The sequence below is a fragment of the Ambystoma mexicanum genome, chromosome 6p (genome assembly GCF_040938575.1).
Source record: "Ambystoma mexicanum isolate Mex_15411 chromosome 6p, UKY_AmexF1_1, whole genome shotgun sequence".
Classification (NCBI taxonomy): Eukaryota; Metazoa; Chordata; class Amphibia; order Caudata; family Ambystomatidae; genus Ambystoma; species Ambystoma mexicanum.
In genome coordinates, this window is record NC_090935.1 from 371,697,465 (window position 1) to 371,719,593 (window position 22,129).

Below are 22,129 nucleotides of genomic sequence, written 5' to 3' on the forward strand. Positions count from 1 at the left end.
CAGTTGTGAGTGGCTATCCGGCCGCCGGGGTGCTTGGCACGGGCAGTTCAACCACAAACCGGTCTGGGGTGCGAAGAAAGAAGGTAAACTGGTTGTGCCCACCAGTCAGGGGAAGAAGCCTCTCCAGCCGGGAGATCTTCTCTGTCGTCGGGAAGTGGTGAGTCGGTTCCGCAGGGCTCCACCGGTGGGGTCGTCGTGATAGGTCGGCTCAGTTTCTCCTTCGTCGAATTCTCAGGTTCTGTGGCGACTTCTGAAGTTCCAGTCCCCAAAGCCCTGCTTTTATGCAGCATACCCCCATTCACTCAGCCTAGCTGTCAATCAAACATGCTAAGTGGTGAGCCGGCCGGCTCACCACTTGGGCCAATCACACAAGAGTGCGAATTGAGTTACCAAGGTAACTCAGTCCAGGGTGCCTAAGCCCCCTCCCGCACCCCCTGTGGTACCCAGACAGAATGGCACCACTTTTGGAGGCTTCTGTGGAGAAGCCCGCCAAAAAGTGGAACAAAGGGCTCGACTTGGGTTGGAGTCACAGAAGAGAACACAAACGGCATCTTAGAATCGAGTTTTGGCAAAAAATACCAACCGGCGAATTAATATTAAATAAATCAACCGGTGGTATGTTCGAGGCTATGAGAATTAAATAATTAAAGTTGGTAGCCTCGAACAATGGGAAAATCCCATAGGGAAATATTTGCGGTCGAATATAAAAAGTTTCCACTGCCACCAGCTAAAACTTGATCAGGGGGGACGGAGACGTGCCCCCTTGACTAACAGACCCCGGGGCAATCGAATTGCCCCGACCAGTACATCCACAATATGATGGATTGTACTGGTTTCTGTTAATAATTTGGGACTAGTAAAGCCAATGGCGACTTCACATGCCCTGGGAGACAGTAGTCAGTCCCAGGGTATGGAGTCGATAGTGGGGTGTCACTATGACACCCCTGTGTTACGGCACGGAGGGTGCTGTGTAACACACATAGTAAAAACACATGAGACCCTATGGAGTAAAGGACCCCATAGCCCATAAAACACATTAACAGTCAAAGGAACACCATAAATCGTGTCCAAGAGTGGGAGAAAAAGAGTCTCACTCTTGGCAGGAGAAAAAAACAAACTCCAGAAATCCAGCAAAAAGCTGCTGGGGGACTCACTAGGTTAGGAAATTCAGCCTAAAGAGAGAATTCTCCCTAACAATAACAAACAGTTTAAAAATAAATGTATTTTTTTTACCCGATACCTTGAGTCAGTTTTTGCTTGAGTCACAGTAATTGTGGTCCCTTTGTGTAATCTCTGCTACTGCTCATATACTCTTGAGATAAGCCTGGCTGCTCCGCTACTGCTACCACTTTAACATAGTAGTACAGGCTTGTGCCAAAAGGTAAAACTAGTATTGCCACCTGTAGTCTTAATTGTGTGTAGTGGTCCCTAAGAGCACTGCACAGGATTCTTCCTAACATGGCGTGCCTGGCTTAAACCTCTGCTAGCACTCTAGACTACTGGGGGCCTCCTCTGGCCGAGGGACACCCAAGAACTCTGCAAGGCCCTGAAGACTGTCGTGAAATGCCTTTACTGAGGCTGAACACTCTTTGTCCTGGGCGTTGCGGTCATCGCCCCCGGCCTACTTTTCCAGACAGAGCGGAGTCCGGGACACGAGTGTTAGGGAGAATTCTCTGTTAAGGCTTATTTCCCAAACCTACTGAGTCCCCCAGCAGCTTTGCTGGATTTTTGGGGTTTATTTTTTTCTCCTGCTAAGAGCGAGACTCTTTTGCTCCCACTCTTAGACATGATTTGAGATATCCTTTGACTTTGTAATGTGTTTAATGGGCTATGGGGTCTTTTACTCCATAGGGTTTTCATGTGGTTTTTGGTATGTGTGTTACACAGCAACCTCAGTGCAGTAACTGTTAGGGAGAATTCTCTGTTTAGGCTGAATGTCCTAACCTAGTGAGTCCCCCAGCAGCTTTGCTGGATTTTTGGGGTTTATTTTTTTCTCCTGCCAAGAGTGAGACTCTTTTACCCTCAGTCTAGGGCATGATTTGAGTGTGTTTCTTTGACTCGAGATGTGTTTAATGGGCTGGGGTCTTTTACTCCATAGGGCTTCATGTGTTTTTGCAATGTGTGTTACACAGCACCTTCAGTGCAGTAACACAGGGGTGTCATAGTGACTCCCCAGTATAGACTCCATACCCTGGGACCGACTACTGTCTCCCAGGGTCTGTAAAGTCACCATTGACTTTACTAGTCTTAAATTCTGAACAGAACCAGTACAAACCATCATATTGTGGATGTACTGGCTGGGGCAATTCGATTGCCCGAGGGTCTGTTAGTCGAGGGGGCACATCTCCGTCCCCCCTGATCGAGTTTTGGCTGGTGGCAGTGGATACTACTTTTTATATTCAACCGCGAATATTTCTCTATGGGATTTTCCCATTGTTCGAGGCTACTACCTTTATTTATTTAATTACGATAGCCTCGAACATACCGCCGGTTTATTTAATTAATATTAATTCTCCGGTTGGTATTTTTTGCCAAAACTTGGTTCTAAAATGGCGTTTGTGTTCTCTTCTGTGACTCCAACCCAAGTCGAGCCCTTTGTTCCACTTTTTGGTGGGCTTCTCCACAGAAGCCTCCAAAAGTGGTGCCATTCTGTCTGGGGTACTTAGGAGGGGTGGAGGGGGATTTAGGCACCCTGGACTGAGTTGCCTAGGCAACTCAAGTCGCACTCCGTCCTGATTGCCCCAAGTGGTGAGCCGGCCTGCTCACCACTTAGCATGTTTGAGTGACAGCTTGGCTGAGTGAATGGGGGTTCTCTGCATAAAAGCAGGGCTTTGGGGACTGGAACTTCAGAAGTCGCCACAGGACCTAAGAACCCGACGAGGGAGAAGCTGAGCCGACCTGCAACGATGACCCTGCAGAACCGTCTCACCACTTCCAACGACAGAGAAGATCTTCATCCCGGAGAGTCTTGTTCCTCTGAGCTGGTGGGGATAACCAGTTTGCCCTCTTTTTCACCTTCCTGGATCGTCTTGTGGTCGAATCGCCCATGCCAAGCACCCCGGTGGCCGGATAGCCACGCTTCACCCCTACAGCGAATAAAAGGGTAGTACCTTTTAACCGGGAAACTCCGTGGCTGGTTTCTTCCCTGGCAGTGCAACGATCTCCAGCTTTCCTCCACGTCGAGATCTTCTCTTCCCCTGGACGAAGCACCGACTTGCAACCGCTGCCAGGAACTGCCCCCGCTGGAGCTTTCTCACCATTTCAGGTACTGAGTCCCGCCTGGTCTCCCTTGCAACAGACTGTTCAAGGTGTCCCGTAAATCCATAACTTTCTATCCTGGGGTGACTTGGGACGTACTAACTAACTTTTCCTGACTTGATCCAACCCTTTTTGAACTCTTTGCAAAGACTCTTTAAAAGCACTATTCAACTGTGTGATCTTGGACATGTTCCGCCTTGCTCTCTCCAAGAGTGGGCCTGGCCTATGACTTTCTTGCTTCTCAGTAGATTCTGCCTTTTCTGACTTGCTCCAATTCTCCTACAGTGTTGGTATTGTGTATTTTCCTAATTCTGCCTTTTTCCCTCCCTTTTTAATGAACTTATTGGAGTGCCATCTTAGGTTAAGCGCTCACCTCTGTCTGAAAATAAGTGGTGTTTTAACTAAGACTTGTTCAATAAGTGATCAGGGATGTATATTTATTAGTAGTGACTGTGTTTGAACTTGCTTGCCGTGTTAGTGTATTTTACAAAGTGTGTTTTTAAATAAATAATTATATACCTTTATACCCAAGCTCTGGTCAGTGTTTGCTTGTGCTACTGTATTTTGGTACCCATCTTGTATACTCTATATACTGTCCAACTCTTCTTGAGAGAAGTCTGGCTGCTCAGCCACAGCTACCAGGTAAATCTGGGTGGTACAGACTGCTACCAATTGGGTTTACTGCCAACACCTGTAGTCCTAAGCCTTTTGCAGTGGGGTCCCTAAGGGAACTGCACAGGTTTCTGCCTAACAACGAGACGAAAGAGGGCCCCCCCCCCTGATCTGGACCCAAAGATTGCTGTGGATCCATTGGCTGCTGTGGGGGAGGCATTGGTGGTACAGGAGGAGGCGGACAAAGCCTTAGAAGCACCAGCATATGGCCTGGACAAGTGGAGGAACGAGCAACGGTACTGGAAGAGCAGGAGGAATCGGAGGAGGGCTCAGAGACGGAGGCCTGGTCAGCACGATCTGTGGGATCACTTACTTGACGATACCCCTGAGAAGCCCGGTCATCTGCGGGGACAACATAAGGAGGAAGCGCTTGAAGAACAGGTCCTCGCAAGCAGCAGGCTCACAAGAGGCGCGGCCCTCAGCGGCACTATGCCTCCTTTCCTGATTCAAGCGACTGGGGCGTCTAGGCGTAAGGCTGCGATGGGTAGATCTAACACTGCGGAGACGACACGCCTGTACCATAAAGTCTGCCGCCGCTTCCCGCAGAAAGGGTACTGGAACCTTCTTGCATGGCCCACTCTGTGGGCAAAAGGCCGGAGAGGCCAGAATCCAAGATGGCTACCGGCCTAGCAAGCTATGCCATGTGTTTCCGCCATCTTGGGGCATTGCACCATGCCCTGAGCAGGAGGGCGCGAAGGCCCTGTGCCACATGCTGGCTCAGACATGGAAGGGCACTCCTTGGCCCTGGAATCTGAATCAGAAGCGTCCACCACAGAGAAGGCTCTGGTAGACTCAGAGCCAGCAGTCTGGTAGTCAAATGGGTAGTCAAATTGCCCTGCGCAGCAACCTTGGAGACTACTCTGGTAGGCTGGGTGCCCTCAGCTACAGAGCTGGTAGTCACAGTGGATCGTGCTAAGGACTGACTCTTGGGACAGTAAAACACAACTATCCCTTGCCCAATGGGGCCAAAGAGGATGAACTTGATCGCCCCTCCCTGGACCACTCAGTAGCCTTAACAGCCTCGGGTCTGCCTGAATCAGAATCGAAGGTACCCTTTCCCGTGCAAACTCTTAGGAAGGAGTCTCCATGCTGAGGAGCCGTACTAAACAAAGGGCCTACCTTGTCTTGACGTGGGGTCCTGGAGACAAAATCTTTAAGATGACCTGGAGGAGAAGCGTGGAAGGTCTCCCTCCAGCGAGAAAGACGATTCTTCAAGGCCTGGTGACCGAGAGTGCTGCAAGCCGTGAACACGTCCCAGCGGTGGTCGGGCCCCAGGCACTAAAGACAGAGCGCATAGGGGTCAGAGGCCGGGAACGAACGATCGCAGGATGAGCATCTGGTGAAGCCTCCTGCAGCTGACATGCGACGGGGGAGGCGAGGCACCGGAGGGAGGGGAAGATAAAAGAAAAACAAGAATGGGGAGCAAGCGAAAAGTTAAAGTCTCTGTGCCTAGCTGCCAGGTCTGACACCATCTGTGCGGAAAAAAGGACTGAGGTGAGGTGCCCCCCACCCTGCGATATATTCAATTTGAAAGGGAGGTTCAATTATTCACTGCCAAGGGTTCCTGTACCATCCCCATGCTGGAGGACGCCCACAAAGATGGAGGAAAGGGGAGTATGATTAACTAAGTATGCTCCAAGAGTTTTTACAGATGATGCCACAGGTATGATATAGATACAATCAGCAATCTCAAATTGACAGTATCTCAGCTCCAATTTCTTCAGTCGCACGTCTGATCCCACAATAAGCAACTCAGTCTTACTATCATTGAGTGCGAGGGAATTCATTGCCATCCAGGTATGAATCAGCAGGTAAATTTAATTTTAAATGAGCAGATGTTGATCCTAATTGCCTGTCACAATTCAAAGATAATCTGTGTCTCGTCTGCTTAATTTGTATACTTGACCCCCAATCTGTCTAGTAGATACAACAATGGCCGTGTAGAGATATTGAACAGTGTTGGGGATAGGCAAGACGCCTGTGTAACACTGCAAAGCAGTGGAAAATGGAGACCTTGAATACACTGATCGAAACCCTTGTTGATCGAGGGCCAAGGAAGGATCCAATTCATGCTGCAGCGGCACCGGAGCAGTTTGTGATCTGGATAAGCCTGTTCAGCAGCAGTCTGATCCACAAGATCAAATGACGCGGATAGATCAAGAAGCATTAACATGGCGATTGTCAACAATTTCCACAAGATTGGCCTTTAGGTCAAGCAGAGCAGTTTCCGTGCCATGCATTGCTCGAAAACATGAATGACTGCTTCCAAGCAAGGTATTGCTTTCAATATACTTCTCAAGTTGCAGGTATGCAGCCCTGTCCAAGATCTTTAAAAGAAAGGGGACCTTGGTAATAGGATGATAATTACCAGCAACTTCAGGATCTAAAGATTCTTTTTTAATAGAGGAGTTATCAAGGCTTCCTTTAGGCACACAGGAATGCAAGAAGACAAAAAGGAGGAGTTGCAATTTCAGTGATCCATGGGGTAAGACCATTTAGAGAGCCCTTTAGGAACAAGTTACTTAGCTGTAACTCCTGTTCTCCAACATGAGTATTTGTAAGGGTGCAGAAGCCGGACAGAGGGATCATAGTTTTGGCAATAAACCTTCATTAGAAGATATAAATCGTAATCTCTGCTCTGCCTCTTCGACTAACCTTGTGGCTCCTCGCCCTCCCTGTGCTTCCTCTTGGTTCCGCTCTCTCTTCTTGCTCCACTTGCATAATTCTCTTCCCTCGGATATCCGAGAAACAGACCACACGGATTTGTTCAAAACCAAACATAAATCCTACCTCCTCACCTCTGATTTACCCTTTTAACCTACCTCTCATCGGCCAGCTGGCTAACATTTTCCCCTCGCATCCTCTGCCTCCATTCTAGTACTTCCCCCATCATGGTCATGTCCTGAGCACAACTGGCCGTACCGCCAACCTGCACTTAAAAATGTTCAATATTGGTTGTCCTTAATCTATGTATGTCCATTTATGTATTGTCCCTGGTGACTTTTCCATTTATTCTCCTCCACAGCCTGATCAGAATTTCCCTCAAACTCACACCATTGCAAGAAACTCACAGCTTCCCGCCAAATCGGATTTCTTATCTATTGTACGTTCTTTTGTGATCAAAAGAGCATTGTTCCTTCTGTATATGAATAAATGAACAATTAAAGGAAAAGAAAATCCTATCTTGCCACATCTCTAAAAGGGGATTCCCTACCTCAACTGAAATAACTAGTGTCAGAATGGCCAACGTAAAAATCCCAATGTCCAGTGTCAAAATCCCATATCTGTCCCTTACACTCTAAGCTAACTAAATAAAAATGTCTTCTTGGTCCAGCAGGATGGCTCCTTTCCCCTGGACAAAAGACAATTCAGAGGTTTGTACTTTTTCCCCGTCTGGTCTTAAATACTTTCAGCTGTTGAAGTGATGTCTCCCTTCTCCAGCCTTCCCCTAGCTTACAAACTTTTTCAAACATTGGTGGGGGAGGGGGGCTGCTGGGTGTGGGGGCTCCCTTCCCCCAGACCTTCTGAGGTTTCTGGTTCAGTTCCACAATTGGTGGGGAGAATGTCTCCCTTCCCCCAGCCCTTCTCGGGCTTCTGGTTCAGTTCTCTGGGGTCTCATGCCCTTGTTTCCTCTCACCAGGCACTGTAATAAGGAAGAATAGCCTGCATGTTTCCTAGGCTGCATTGGGTCCCCGACACCAGGCATTGTAATGAAGATGAATGGGCCTGGAGGCTTCCTAGGCTGTGAAGGGTAATACAAGCTTGGTACACTAACCTGTCAAGATGTGTCCGAATTGTTCAACAAGTCCCAGTTTTCTTTATTTGGGTTCGAGTCCCAGACTCGCAAATCCAACCTTAGTTTGGTTTTCTCAATGATTGGTTCACTCTCCTGTCAAGTCGTAGTACAGTCTTGTGTACTTCTTTGCTTTCCTTTACTTGTATTTGGGTCCCAGACTTTGCTTTCCAGATAGTGCCAAAACTTGCTTGAGCCCCCACCGTCTACTCGATTGCCTGCGTACCTCTTTCTGCAGGCTTTGCAGTTGGCTACATGGCGGTCACTGGTCTCCAGAGCCTATGTCTCCCACGCTTCTCGGGGGGGGGGGGGAGGGGGGTACGGGAGGAGGTGGAGGGGGGGCAGAGGTTTAGTCTGCTCACGGGTTGCACAGTCCTTGGGTCCTGGACACCCTCAGATTCTCCCCTCTTCTCCTTGGTGTCCCAGTCAGCACCTGTCTGCAAGTCAGGTTCTTCCTGGCTATCACGCCTCCTCCAGGGAGGGCTTCACTCTCCGTCAAGTCCTTCTTTGGTTTTTATCCTGTTTCTGCCAATCAAAGTGCTTCCAATGGCGATTTGGTATTACTCTGCACCTTATCATCATCATCTCAGTACTAAAGGAGTGTTGATGTGGAAACTGACTAGGAATCTCCCTCGTCTCAGTACTTTCTACATGTATTGCTTTTGCAAAGTACAAACGATATAAAGGTAAGAGAGAAGAGGAATGAGGGGAATGTGAAGTAGGGTAACTGTCAGAAGGGGGTCTAGGTGCATGGGATTAGTGGAAAAACCAAGTTTTCCGATGTGGTCATCAATGGCCCTAAAGGGAGGTTTCCCCTCCCATGAGATCTTCCCACTGAGTACACCCCCCCCGCCCCCAGGGGGACTATCGGGTAGCAGGCTCACCTCCCTGGCTTCATGGGAAGGTACCCACCCCCCCCTCCAAAGCAGTGACGATATTCTGGGATTCATTACAGTATCTTTCATGGATTCACATGCTCATGAATATTCCCAATCGTCAGGCTGGGAATCCTCAGTAATATTAAAGCTGTTTAGCTTTAAAGCCCAAAAGGCTGCTGGTCGCTTATAGAGCCTGTTGCCGTCTCTTTGGGTCATACTGGATTTGGAAGTGCAAGTAATGTGGCAGTAGGTACCAAGAAAAAACAGAGGGGTAGGTGGGAGGGTCGCATGTGAATCCATGAAAGATAACCATTCTGGAGAACAGGAGTTATAGTTAAGTAACTTGTTCCTTCTCCAGCATGGGATCTTTCATGGATTCACATACTCATGAATACGATTACACAGATATATATATATATATATATATAGATATATCAACCAATGGGAAGGGTGACCGCTCGGAATCAATGGAACTCACCTCTGAACACTCAACTCAGATAAATTGGTTGCGAAGCACTGCTTGTCCGACATGGGACTCCTCCCTGGAATCCCTGTCAACGCAGTAGACTCTTGTGATGGTGTAGGTAGGCCTCAAAGTAGCAGCCTTGCAGATCTGAAGCAAGGGAAAGACGATCAGGCTTCCGACCGAGACAGTACAGAGACACCTCTACTGGATCTAAAAAAACAAATGGACGCTATTAGGGACTCAGGGAAACTTTGTATTCTACTCTTATTTGATTTATCTGCAGCCTTCGACTTAGTAGACCATAATAAACTCTGTCTGACGTTAGCGAATAACTTTCAATTCTCAAAGTACGCTACCGCCTGGATCAAATCATTTCTTACAGACCGCACATCCAGAGTAGCGTGAGGCGATGTAGCAGCAGACTCAATACTAGTCCCACTGGGAGTCCCCCAAGGGTCTGGTCTGTTCCCGACTCTCTATAACGCGTACACAAAATTATTATTTGCAGCACTAGATGCTATGGGAGTAAGATACACTAACTTTGCTGATGATACACAAATACCTATTCCCATCTCAGGCAACCTCGCGCAAGACACCATTGCTGTCAACAAAATCTACTCCATCATCCAGAACTGGATGGCGACCAACAGTCTCTGCCTCAACGGAGAAAAAATAGGTCTTGATAGTAGGATCCCCAGATAGACTAAGTAAACTTCACCCGCAATATTCTGCCATGGTCATTGATAGGACCCCAATCAAAATCTCCAACCAAGTCAAAACACTAGGGGTTTACTTGGATTCCAGCCTCACCATGTGCAAACACATCAGCACACTCTCCTCGTCTACAGCATACACAGCCAAACTCATAGCCTTAAGTAGACCCTTCCTCACACCCCAAAACTGCATCACGATTGCCAGAGCCCTCATCCTGGCTAAGATCGACTACTGTAACATTCTTCTAGGTACCTAAAAAAAAAAACATACAAAATGCAACTACTCCAGAATAAAGCACTCAGAGCAGCATTGGGCATAAAAAAAGGGAGAGCATATCTCACAATATAGGAGAGAGGCCCATTGGCTGCCCATTCAAGCTAGGATACTACACAAAACCCTCACCCATAGCACATAAATGTGTATCTGGCACTGCACCCAGCTACCTCAATCAATATCTAACACACAAAACCACAACTACAACACTGAGATCTAACTCAGATATGCACCTGTGCATCCCTCGATTCAAGAATGCAAGAACAGTTAACTCCAGTTTCCCAGTAGCAGCCCCCAGAATTTGGAACTCACTACCAGCCAATATTTGTAATGGGCCCTCCCTCCAAAAATTAAAGAAAAGCCCCAAAACCTGGCTCTTTAATAAATTCTAAATAACCACAAGACCACCATTACAATACTCAACTGTGACGGTAAATATTTGACTGTAAAATTGTAACTTTGTACCACCATGTAACCGTTCAACTGTTGACTGAAATTATTAGTCTAACAACTCAAAATCCTGCATTACCTTGTAACCGTACATAACACTGTATGTATGCCAAGCTGAGAATATGTAAATAGTAACTTGCTAGGTAATCTTGTAAACTACGCTGTGATAACCAAATGTAATAAATAAATAAGGGAACCCCAGACAGGAACGCCTTAGTAGAGGCCACTGCTCTGGGGGAATGTGCTTCATCGGCTCACAAACAGCAGTCTGTTTGCGTGCCGATGACAATGGGAAATGCTGCCAGAGAGCCACCTGGAAATGGAAGTCTTTGACAGAGCCTTCCTTTTTATCAACAGGTCCAAATTCCACAAAAAGTAGAGAAGTCTTGCGAAAGTCTTTTGTGCGTTCAATATAGAACTTCAATGCATGGGCAATGTCCAGTGAATACAATGCCCTCTCTGCTGAAGAGGTGGGAGAGCCAAAGAACATGGGTGGGACCAGAGGTTTGTTGAGATGAAAAGCCGACGGTATCTTTTGCATAAATGCAGCATGAGTGAGCTGCGCCACCCTGGATTCATGGAACGTTAAACACAGCGGCTTGCAGCAGGAAAACCTGCAACTCTCAGACATGTCTGACAGAATAGCCACTAGAAAGGCAGTCTTCCATGAAAGAAAGTTCAGAGGAGCCTGGTGAAGAGACTCAAAGGGTGGGGCCGTTAATTTGGAGGGGACCAAATTCAGCTTTAAGGTGGGCGAGGCACCTTGACTGGATGGAAACTCCTAAACAGGCCCTCGAGGGAATTCTTTAACCAGTCGATGAGACTAGACAGAAGGCCTGCTCGTCGTGCAATTATAACACAGATAGCAGTTATGTGGAATTTTATGGATGCGTGTACCAAGCCTACCTTTGTTAAAGATAGCAGATATGGTTGAATCTTAGAAGGCTTTTTTCAAAAAGGGTCAATCTGTTGCGAATGACCCCATACAGTAAAATGCTTCCCCTTGTGCTTGTAGCACGATAGATGGAGATCTAGCCTTCGCCAGGATGCCACAGCATTCCAAAGGCAATTCGAAAAGTCCCAACTCCAGGGCTGTAGGAGCCAAGCTGGCAATTTTAGGGACGCTGAGTCGTGGTGTAGCATGGATCGATCTCCTCTGGAGAACAGGTCTAGAAGATCCTACAGATCAAGGTCGGAGTACCAAATTTGCCATGTCCACGCCAGAGCAATGAGGATCATCCTGCATTGGCTCCGTTTGAGTGTTTTGATTACTCATAGAAGGAGAGGGATTGGAGGGAATGTTTAGACAAACAGGCCCTCCAATGGAATGTAGAAGGCGTCCCCCAGACTCCTCCTTTGATGATAGATGCTGGCAAACTGGGTGCGCTTTGAGTTGGCCGCTGTGGCAAATAGGTCTTTCTGCAGACATCCCCATGTCGAGAAAAGACAAAGAACCTGATCTTTGCAGAGTTCCCATTCATGGCAGGATAGCAGTTCCCTGCAAAGGGCATCCACAAGGGTGTTGACGACTCCGGCCCGATGAAACGGAACGAGCAAAACATTGTGCGAGATCGCCCAGTTCCACAGCCTTTGCGATTCCTTGGAGACAATGGGAGAGCGGATTCTGCCTTGCTTCCTGATGTAGAACATGGTGGTTGTATTGTCTGTGAAGATACAAACCACCTGGCCTTGTAGCTGGGGTTTGAATGACTGGAGGGCCCAGAACACCACTCGAAGTTCCAACACATTGATGTGAAGCAACTTGTCCTCTGGCTGCCAGAGGCCTTTGGCGTGCAATGTTCCTGTGCGCACTCCCAAACCCTTCCAGGGAGAAATTGGATGTCAATGTGGCCTGAAGCATCAGTGGGTGAAATTGAGCACCCTGTGTGAGGTTGTCGATGGCCCACCAATGCACAGTTGGGCGGAACGCCGGGTTGAGCTTGATTTCATAGCTACAGGAGCCGGACACCCGTTTCCACATGGCGTCTAGGAACTCCTGAAGAGGTCCTCATGCAACCTGCAGTGAGGTAACCGAGGAATGCAGGAAGACATCCCAAGTAGCCACTTGATGGAGCAAGGTTTGGTCAGCTGGAAAAAGGACCGTTGCTGGTCCTTGTGCCGAATGACTTGGACTCTTTCCTCCTAGGGAGACGCTAGATACTGCAGTGTATCCAGGTGGTGAGCCAAGGAACAGAGCGTTCTGAGACAGCCATATGAATGACTTTGGAAAGTTGACGGAGAATACCAGAGAAGTCAGGCACCCGATGGTCACTTTGGGGTGTTGCAGAGATAGCCGCTGTGAGGGGGTACGTATTAGGAAGTCATCTGGGTAGGGGAAGATGTAAATGCCTCGTTGCCGTCGATGGGCAGCCACCACAGCTAGACATTTTGTGAAGCCCCTTGGAGCTGATTTTAGGCGGAAGGGCAGAGTTTTGAACTGGCAATACTTGCCCCGCTACACGAAACAAAGAAAGAGTGTGTGCTTGCGATATATGGGGATGTGGAAGTAGGCATCCTCCAATTCCAGAGAGGATAGGAAGTCTCCATGTTTCAGCTTGTTGAGAACGTGTTGCAGCATGACCATGCAGAACGTTTGGGCATTAGTTGCCGGAGGCCGAGGATGAGTCGCCACCCTACGGACTTCATTATCACCAGGAAGTATCTGGAGTACACTCCAGAGCCATGCAAGTGCAATGCCACTGCTCGTATAGCGGCCTCCACTTTTTATTTTACAGGGACATAACTGTCTGTAAAAGGAGGGGCAGGTGTTTCTTTTTCTTTATTGGCTGAATCGAAGGACATTTGCCCAGAAATACTCTGTTGAACAATGTGAGCACCCACTTGTTGATGGAGATGCTGCACCACTGATCTACAAACTGCGGCTAACGGCCTCCCACTGGGGTGCGTGCGGGAAGAGGATCGTCGTTGTGCACCTCCTAGTACAGTTGTACACTTGCAACCTCCTAGTACGCCTCCTGCAAGGTGGTGCGAGAAGGTTGGTGATATGACGGCAGATAATACCAGGAGGTTCTGGGGAATCTGCCTTCCCATATTAAAAGGGCTGCCTTCGCTGCTACAAAGAATCCAGGGAGCAGGCAGTGTCAGTCTTGATCGCCTGAATGTTCTAGACGTTTTTACCAAAGAGGTCTACTCCATCAAGGGGCATGGTCTATAACTTTAGACTGCACCTCAGGGCGAAAGTTGGTGGCGCTCAACCACCCCTGCTGCCTCAGCACGGACAATTTTGGCAGAGACCAGTGTCCGCTATGTCTAGAGCTACAGGGATGGCGTGATCAGACGCAGCCTCCCTTTTCGTATAGTAATGCAAGAGCCTCATCCTTTTTGTCATCCAGCAGGAAATCTAGCAATGTTATACCAGAATTCCCGGTCATATCGGGAAAGAAAAGCCAAGGAATTGTGGCTTTGATAGTCATGGCAGCCGTGGTAATCACCCATTTCCCAAAAGCATCTAGTTGCTTCCCCTCCTTGTCCGGGGGAACCATGCATGCAGAAGAAGTGTTTGCCGATCTCTTCCTTGCTGTAGCTGACACAACAGAGTCAGGGGATAGCTGAGTGCGAAGACACTTGGGCGTGGTATTTATATTTCTTTTCTATGCAATTCTTTTTTGGAGGAGCTGAGGATGGATTTTCCATGACCAGCAAACCATCCTCCCAGATGTCAAGTATAGGGATGGCAACAACCGATTTTCTGGAGGCTTTGCTCCTTTGAAACAGGAAACCCTGTTTCCTTTGGAACCAAGAGCTTCACTGCACGTGTTAATATTGCGTGAAAAGAACATATTTCGTCCGATGGAGAATCTCGGGAAGTCATACCAAGTGTTTCTCAGACTGTTGCTGTGCCTGTGAGGTGTGCAATCTATGTCCCTGTTTAGGTTTCTTCCCCAGGGAAGCGATATCATGTGATCTTGACCTCTTTGCAGAGGGAGTCTTTTCCATGGGTCTGCTGACCTGCTGACCCTGGCAGAGTTGTGACTTCAGACCAAAGCAGAGTCAGAACCCATTTCACCTTCTTCCAGCCAAGTGACTAACCTTGAATGGCATTCTTTTGACATTTTAGAACCAAACACCTGGCAAATGAAACAGTTGTCCACATCCTTGTCCGGGTGCAGGGAATATAGGCATTCATCATGCGAGTCGTCCACAAAAAAAAAGCTCTTTCAGCGACACTTTTAGCAGGGCCTAAATAGGCTTTTCTTGCTGGTGTCTGCCATGGAGGTGTGGGCCTCCAAAGCCTCACACAGCGAGCAGATTGGTCTATGGTCCAGATCTTCACCAGCAATGGATCCCCACTAACGGCAGTCACAAAGGGGACAGATGATGAAGTCACAATGGAACATTTCTCAAACATAGTACAAAAGTCGATATTTCGAGGAGCGATTCAACGAGGACCCCTAAAACGTGAACGTGCAGTAAAAATCTGAAGATGGCAACCAGGTGTGGAACTTATGAAGACTAATACCAATGGCTGTAGCAGTATGACCCAAAGTGACAGCAATAGGCTATATAAGCCACAATCCGTTCTGTAGGCTTTAAAGCTAAACTGCTTGAATATTACAGAGGATTTTAAGCCTGGGGAATATTCACGAACATGTTAATCCATGAAAGATCCCATGCTGGAGAATTAGATTGGCTGAACAAACAACAGAAGCCTCCCTTGCATGAGGTCGGTTTCAGATCTGACCCAATTTTAAAGACTTCACTTTCAGTGACCTGCTGCAAGTAGAACTTGGGAGGAGCGGTATTCGCTGTGCCAGAATTACCACATACAGATATATTAGAATGAGTGCCCAGCAAACATATTTGATGGTTAGTTGATGCTGAATGGCCTTGCACCATATATCATTTTTTAAGCAATTAGAGCTAGGGCTGGCTCTTTCTTCCTTAAGAATGGCAAAGAGTTCCCGGGAACTCGATTTTGTATTAGTAATTCCAGTATTCTAATCTTACTGTTTAGCCGACACTATGGCCATTTCATAGCCTGCTGCTTCAAGTTTATATGCAGTCTTAGTTCCGGGTCACTGATCCCCTCCGCTAATTCCTTTCACAGGTTGTCTTTATTTTCCTGTGTAGAATTACTTCACTGTTAAACTAGCACTTTCGTTTGTTTCAGTTTTTATAATCTTGATTCTGTCAGGGGACAACAAATCAATAACCCTCGATGTTATATGCTGAAACTGAAAAACTAGGGTATCTTTATCAACAGGTGTAGATTAGCGGACTTGGCTATAACACGGTGAGGAAAGGCTTCAGCTGTGACCCTCTTAATATTTCGCACCATTCACTCGAATCTAGGGTTGGTATTCAATTAGGATTAGTTTAAAGATGCAGATCAAGCCAAATCAAAAGGCGGTCAGACCAAGGGCACAAGAATGTAAGGAGGGAAAAATCATTAAATTATGTGATAAAACCCAATCTATGGTATTACCAGCCTTATGAGTTGGGCCTATTAACATATTGGTTAAATCCCATTGCAGTAAGGGATGAAATTAAGACAGGGGCATCTTCATCAGATTTGTTGTGCGCCCAGAGGTTGAAATCCTCTAATAGAACAATATGTGTGATTGAGTTCAATCTGACGAAGCCCGTAAGGGTGAAACGCGTTGTTTTGTTTTCTCCTGAGCTACTTGTCCACTGTACATGCTAAAATAAAGGAAGTTTGATGGAGATCCTTTTGTGCGTATCCAGGTGATTTTTTTTTATTGAGTAGAGTGCTGCCACGAAAGCTGCAATTCGCTTTCAAATCTATTTCTTTGTTTGGAAATATATATATATATATACATATACACCCAGACACACATAATTTACAATATTCTGTAACATACATCGGAAGGGAATTTCAAACATGAGGAATTATTCCTAATTTATAACCATATTTTGAATAACTTACCTAAGGGAAAGTAGCGAGGTGTGCCAGCAAAAATCTTTCCAAGTAACACCATCTTAACACTTAAAGCTTGCATTCGATCTGCGGAGCTCATAGCTAAACTGTCACTCAATTCTGAAAGAATCATAAACATAAATGTATGTTGTGCTCGTGCTCAATACAATTTGTCACTATAAAGTGGCAAACATTCTGATGATAAAAGAAAATATATAATATATATAGCACAACGTTTTAAGTTTACATTATGCATAGCAAGCATATCACTGACAGTTTCCAGCAAACAAACATAGCTTTAGCAATATCACATCACATGTTGTCCACTTTGCAGATAATTGACCGATTTCATCATAGCCAGTGTGCAGGTCATGAATGGTTTTCATCATGTCACTCTTAAAAAAAAAAAAAAAAAAAAAAATACAAAGGTTCAGTGAGCCCATTATGGTCTGCCTAAACGGCTCCCTCTTAACAGAGTTTACCTTGTGTTGGTGGTGCTGGAAAGAAGGGTGCTTTCAGGCCGTGTCTAGGGCTTAGACATGAAGGAAGGCTGCCGCCAGCGTTGGACACCATAGTGTAGACTTTGGACACCCTAGGTGCTGTCTACTATTGGCTTTCAGACTGGTTGAATGGAACAAGTTACTTACCTGTAACTGTTGTTCTCCAGCATGGGTCTGGCATGGATTCACATGCTCATGAATATTCCCTGTCAGGCTGGGAATCCTCGGTAAAGAAAAAATCAATATCAGTTTCGTTTCTGGTCTGTTTTTCTCAGTAGTAACCAATCACTGATCTCTGGGTCATACTGCCCCCAGCCAATGACTGCCCTCTCCCTAAGCCCCGCCTCTGGCAGCCATCCTCAGATTTGGTAGCCAGCCAAGTGGCAGTATGACCAAGTGAAGAGCCGCAGAGGGGTAGGCGGGAGGTTTCGCATGTGAATCCATGCCAGACCCATGCTGGAGAACAACAGTTACAGGTAAATAACTTGTGCCTTCTCCAGCATGGGGTCTGGCATGGATTCACATGCTCATGAATAAAAGAATACATAGCAGTATACACATGCACAACCACGGGAGGTGGCAAAGGCTCAACATTAAGCAATACAACAACTCAACATTAAGCATCTCTTACCTCCTCACCAAGCTCACCTTAAGCGAACAGGTTGCGCAGCACTGCTTGGCCGACCCTGGACTCCTCCCTGGAGTCCCGATTGACGCAGTAGAATCTTGTGAAGGTGTGCGTCGACCTCCACGTAGCAGCCCTGCAGATGTCCAGCAGGGGCACACCAGACAGGAACGCCGTGGTAGCAGCGATCGCTCTGGTCGAATGGGCTCTCGGACGGCTGGGCAGCGGTCGGTTTGCCAACCGGTGACAATGCATGATGCAGCCGGAGAGCCATCTGGAAATGGAAGTCTTCGAGAGAGCCTTCCCTTGATTCACAGACCCAAAGTTCACAAACAGTTGTGACGTCTTCTGAAAACCCTTCGTGCGGTCCACGTAGAACTTCAGCGCTCTAGCTACATCCAGCGATTGCAGAGTCCTCTCGGCCAGCGTCGAAGGCGACGGGAAGAAAACTGGTAACACCAAGGGCTCGTTGAGGTGGAAGTCCGACGGCACCTTGGGCATGAAGGAGGGGTGCGTACTCAGCACCACCCTCGTGTCATGAAAAGTCAAGTATGGAGGCTTGCAAGATAGGGCCTGAATCTCTCCCGCTCGTCGTGCAGAGGTGATGGCCACGAGGAACGCTGTCTTCCATGACAGGAACTTCAAAGGCGCCGAATGCATAGGCTCGAATGGGGCTCCCATGAGCCTGGTCAGCACCACATTAAGCTCCCACGCCGGGGCAGAAGCCTTCACCGGAGGGAACGATCGGAATAGTCCCTTCATAAATTCCTTCACCAGGCGATGAGACCACAAGGAAGCCCGTCCCGTAGTCCTGGTATATCGGGAGATGGCAGCCAGATGTATTTTTATGGAGGCGTGAGCCAGTCCAGCTTTGGCCAGCGACAGTAGGTACGGCAGCACTTAAGGGGCCGTAATCCGCAGAGGGTTAATCTTCTGTGCACGGCAACAGACAGAGAACCTCTTCCATTTATGACCGTAACATTTGAGAGTTGAGGATGCCCTGGCCTTTGCAAGAACCTCTCTGCAATCAGCCGGGATATCGTACCCTCCAAACTCTAGCGCTGCAGGAGCCAGGCCTGCAAGTTCAGTTACTGTGGGTCGTGATGGAGAATGGCGCCTCCTTCTCTGGAGAGAAGATCCGCGTCAACCGGCAGCCTGACTGGCGGGGACGTCGACAAGTCCAGAAGGTCTGGGAACCAGATCTGCCTCGGCCATGCCGGTGCGACGAGGATCATCCTGCACCTGGACTTCTTGAGCTGGTTGATGAGGCGGAGCAGCAACGGCAATGGAGGGAACGCGTATAGAAACAGGCCGTCCCAAGGGAACGAGAAAGCATCGCCCATGCTCCTCGGCTGTGGGAACCTACTTGCGAACCTCCGGCACTTGGAGTTCGTCGATGTCGCGAACAGGTCGATCTGGGGTTTGCCCCATCGTTGGAAGAGTCGATCCACTTGATCCTGGCTCAGTTCCCACTCGTGGCACGAGCGCAGCTCCCTGCTGAGTGAGTCGGCGATGGTGTTTTTTATTCCTGCCAGGTGGAAGGGAACCAGCAACATCCCCTGGGCGACGGCCCAGTGCCACAGATCCTGGGCCTCCTTGCTTCCGTATATAGAACATCGTGGTGGTGTTGTCGGTGAAGATCCTCACCACCTTGGCCTTGGGGGATGGAAGGAACGACTTGAGAGCCCAGAACACTGCTCTGAGCTCCAGAATGTTGATGTGGAGAGACCTCTCCTCCGGGAGCCAAAGGCCTCTTGCGTGGAGGTCTCCGTGTTAGGCAGAAACCAGTGCAGTTCCCTTTGGGAACACTGCAAAAGATTTAGGACTACAGGTGTTAGCAGTAAACCCACTTGGTAGCAGTCTGTACCACCCAGATTTACCTGGTAGCTGTGGCTGAGCAGTCAGACTTCTCTCAAGAAGAGTTAGGCAGTATGCAAAGTATACACAATAGGCACTCAGATACAATAATACAAGCAAACACTGACCAGAGCTTTGGTATCAAAGTATATAATTATTTATTTAAAAACACAATGTTTGAAACATTCCAGCACTCTTATTGTAAAACACTCTAAAAACAGTTACTATTATCATATATACAACCCTTGATCCTTATCAGAGAAGTCTTAGTTAACACCACTTATTTCCATACAGAGGTGAGCGCTTAACTATAGATGGCACTCCAATAAGTTTATGAAGAAGGGAGGGAAAAAGACAGATTATGGAAAGGTACACCACTCTAAGATTTAGGAACACTATTAGCAAGGCAGAAGAGCAAAAGTCACTTGTGAGTCAAAGTCCATAGGCTGAGCCCACTCTTAGAGAGAGCCGAGCACAAATGCGCCCAAGATCACACAGTTACACTAGGCTTAGAAAGTCTTACAGAGAGTTCAAAAAGAATTTAGAGAGGCTTAGGAAAGTTTAGCCAGGGTGTCCCAGGCTAACTCAGGTTCGAAAGCCGGGGGCTAAATCTACCCCGTACAGTCGGTAGCAAGGGAAGCCAGGCGGGACACGGTACCTTAAGTGGGAAGGATCCTCCAGCGGTGGCAGTTGTTCCTGGCAGCGGGTGCAAGTCGCGTCGTCGTCCAGGGGAAGAGAAGATCTCGACTTGGAGGAAAGATGAAGGTCGTAGCACTGCCAGGGAAGAAACCAGCTGCAGAGTTTTCCGGTTAAAGGTAGTACCTTTTATTCGCGGTCGTGGTAAAACGTGGTATCCCGGTTGCCGGGGTGCTTGGCACAGGCAAGGCGGCCACGAGGTACGTCGGGAAGGCGAAAAGACAGTGAAAATGGTTATCCCCACCAGTCAAAGGAAGAAGACTCTCCGGCGGGAGATCTCCTCGGTCGTTGGGAAAAGTGGTGAGACGGTCCAGCAGTACTCCAATGGTGGTGTCGTCGTGGCAGGTCGGCTCAGTTTCTCCCTCGTCGGATTCTTAGGTCCTGTGGCGACTTCTGAAGTTCCAGTCCCCAAAGCCCTGCTTTTATGCAGAAAACCCCCATTCACTCAGCCTAGCTGTCACTCAAACATGCTAAGTGGTGGACGGAGTGCGACTTGAGTCGCCTAGGCAACTCAGTCCAGGGTGCCTAAATCCCCCTCCATCCCTCCTAAGTACCCCAGACAGAGTGGCACCACTTTGGAGGGCTTCTGTGGAGAAGCCCGCCAAAAAGTGGAACAAAGGGCTCGACTTGGGTTGGAGTCACAGAAGAGAACACAAACGCCATTTTAGAATCAAGTTTTGGCAAAAAATACCAACCGGAGAATTAATATTAATTAAATAAACCGGCGGTATGTTCGAGGCTACCGTAAATAATTAAATAAAGATAGTAGCCTAACACAATGGGAAATCCCATAGGAAAATATTCGCGGTTGAATATAAAAAGTAGTATCCACTGCCACCAGCCAAAACTTGATCAGGGGGGATGGAGACGTGCCCCCTCGACTAACAGACCCCGGGGCAATTGAATTGCCCCAGCCAGTACGTTCACAATATGATGGTTTGCACTGGTTCTGTTCAGAATTTAAGACTAGTAAAGTCAATGGTGACTTTACATGCCCTGGGAGACAGTAGTCAGTCCCAGGGTATGTAGTCTATACTGGGGGGTCACTATGACACCCGTGTTACTGCACTGAGGGTGCTGTGTAACACACATCACAAAAACACATGAAGCCCTATGGGGTAAAAGACCCCATAGCCCATTAAACACATCTAGATTCAAAGAAATACTCTCAAATCATGCCCAATAGTGAGGGTAAAAGAGTCTCACTCTTGGCAGGAGAAAAAAATAAACCCCAAAAATCCAGCAAAGCTGCTGGGGGACTCACTAGGTTAGGAAATTCAGCCTAAACAGAGAATTCTCCTTAACACGGATGTCAGCATTGGAAGCTTGTTTTTCAGGTTTTCCCGATCCAAGTGTGGCCATGGAATATATTGCGGGCTTGGTCCCCCTTTTCTAATAGTGGAAATTGGAATGCACAGCCTTCTTTCCCTTCCCCCCCTTAGCTCTCCTGTCTATCGCTGGGGTAACATTCTCACATCGCCGTCTGCCTGGCAATGTCCTCAACCTGTCAACAAAGGTGGGTGCTGACACCCCTCTCTGACCATGGGGTGTTCCTTCATGCTGGTCAGACTGCGCGGCAATCTCCGATGTCCTCGGTGCGGACTCGCTAGCGTCTGACCATCTTACCCCTTTGTCCCTTGGGAGCTGCTTTTCGCGCCGTCTCTCATCTTTATTTGTCTCGCACTCCGTTTCCTCTCCGGAGTCGGACATTGATTGTTCCCAATTCACGCAACCCCTTGTGTCATCATCGTTTTTACTGATTTCTAGTCTGTCCAGGGACAATCTCCTGCTCCTACTACCTTGAGTGACATCCTCAGTGTCGTACAGCTGAGTGCTTTCCAAGCGTTGGTCTTCCCTTTCCCTTTGGGACATTTGTTTTAGTCCCATTTCATCTTATATTTTATCAATCGTTTCCCCGATGCTTCTGGTATCGAAGTCTTCTTCAATATTTGCCCTAGTCGTGCCTAGTACTGAGTCGTACGCAGGAAATAATTCTTCAATGTCTCCCCATTCTACAACAGGATCGGATTTGTTAACTTCCCGCTCCA

At 47.8% G+C, this 22,129-nt stretch overlaps 1 protein-coding gene across 1 annotated transcript in view; it reads right to left on the reverse strand.

The window, feature by feature from the left end:
• Positions 1–22,129, reverse strand: part of NUP155 (nucleoporin 155) — a 1,628,423-nt gene that overhangs the window by 155,472 nt on the left and 1,450,822 nt on the right. The window contains exon 32 of the mRNA XM_069627148.1: positions 16,413–16,523. Coding sequence (XP_069483249.1) covers positions 16,413–16,523 — 111 coding nt within the window. The remainder of the gene's footprint in view (positions 1–16,412; positions 16,524–22,129) is intronic.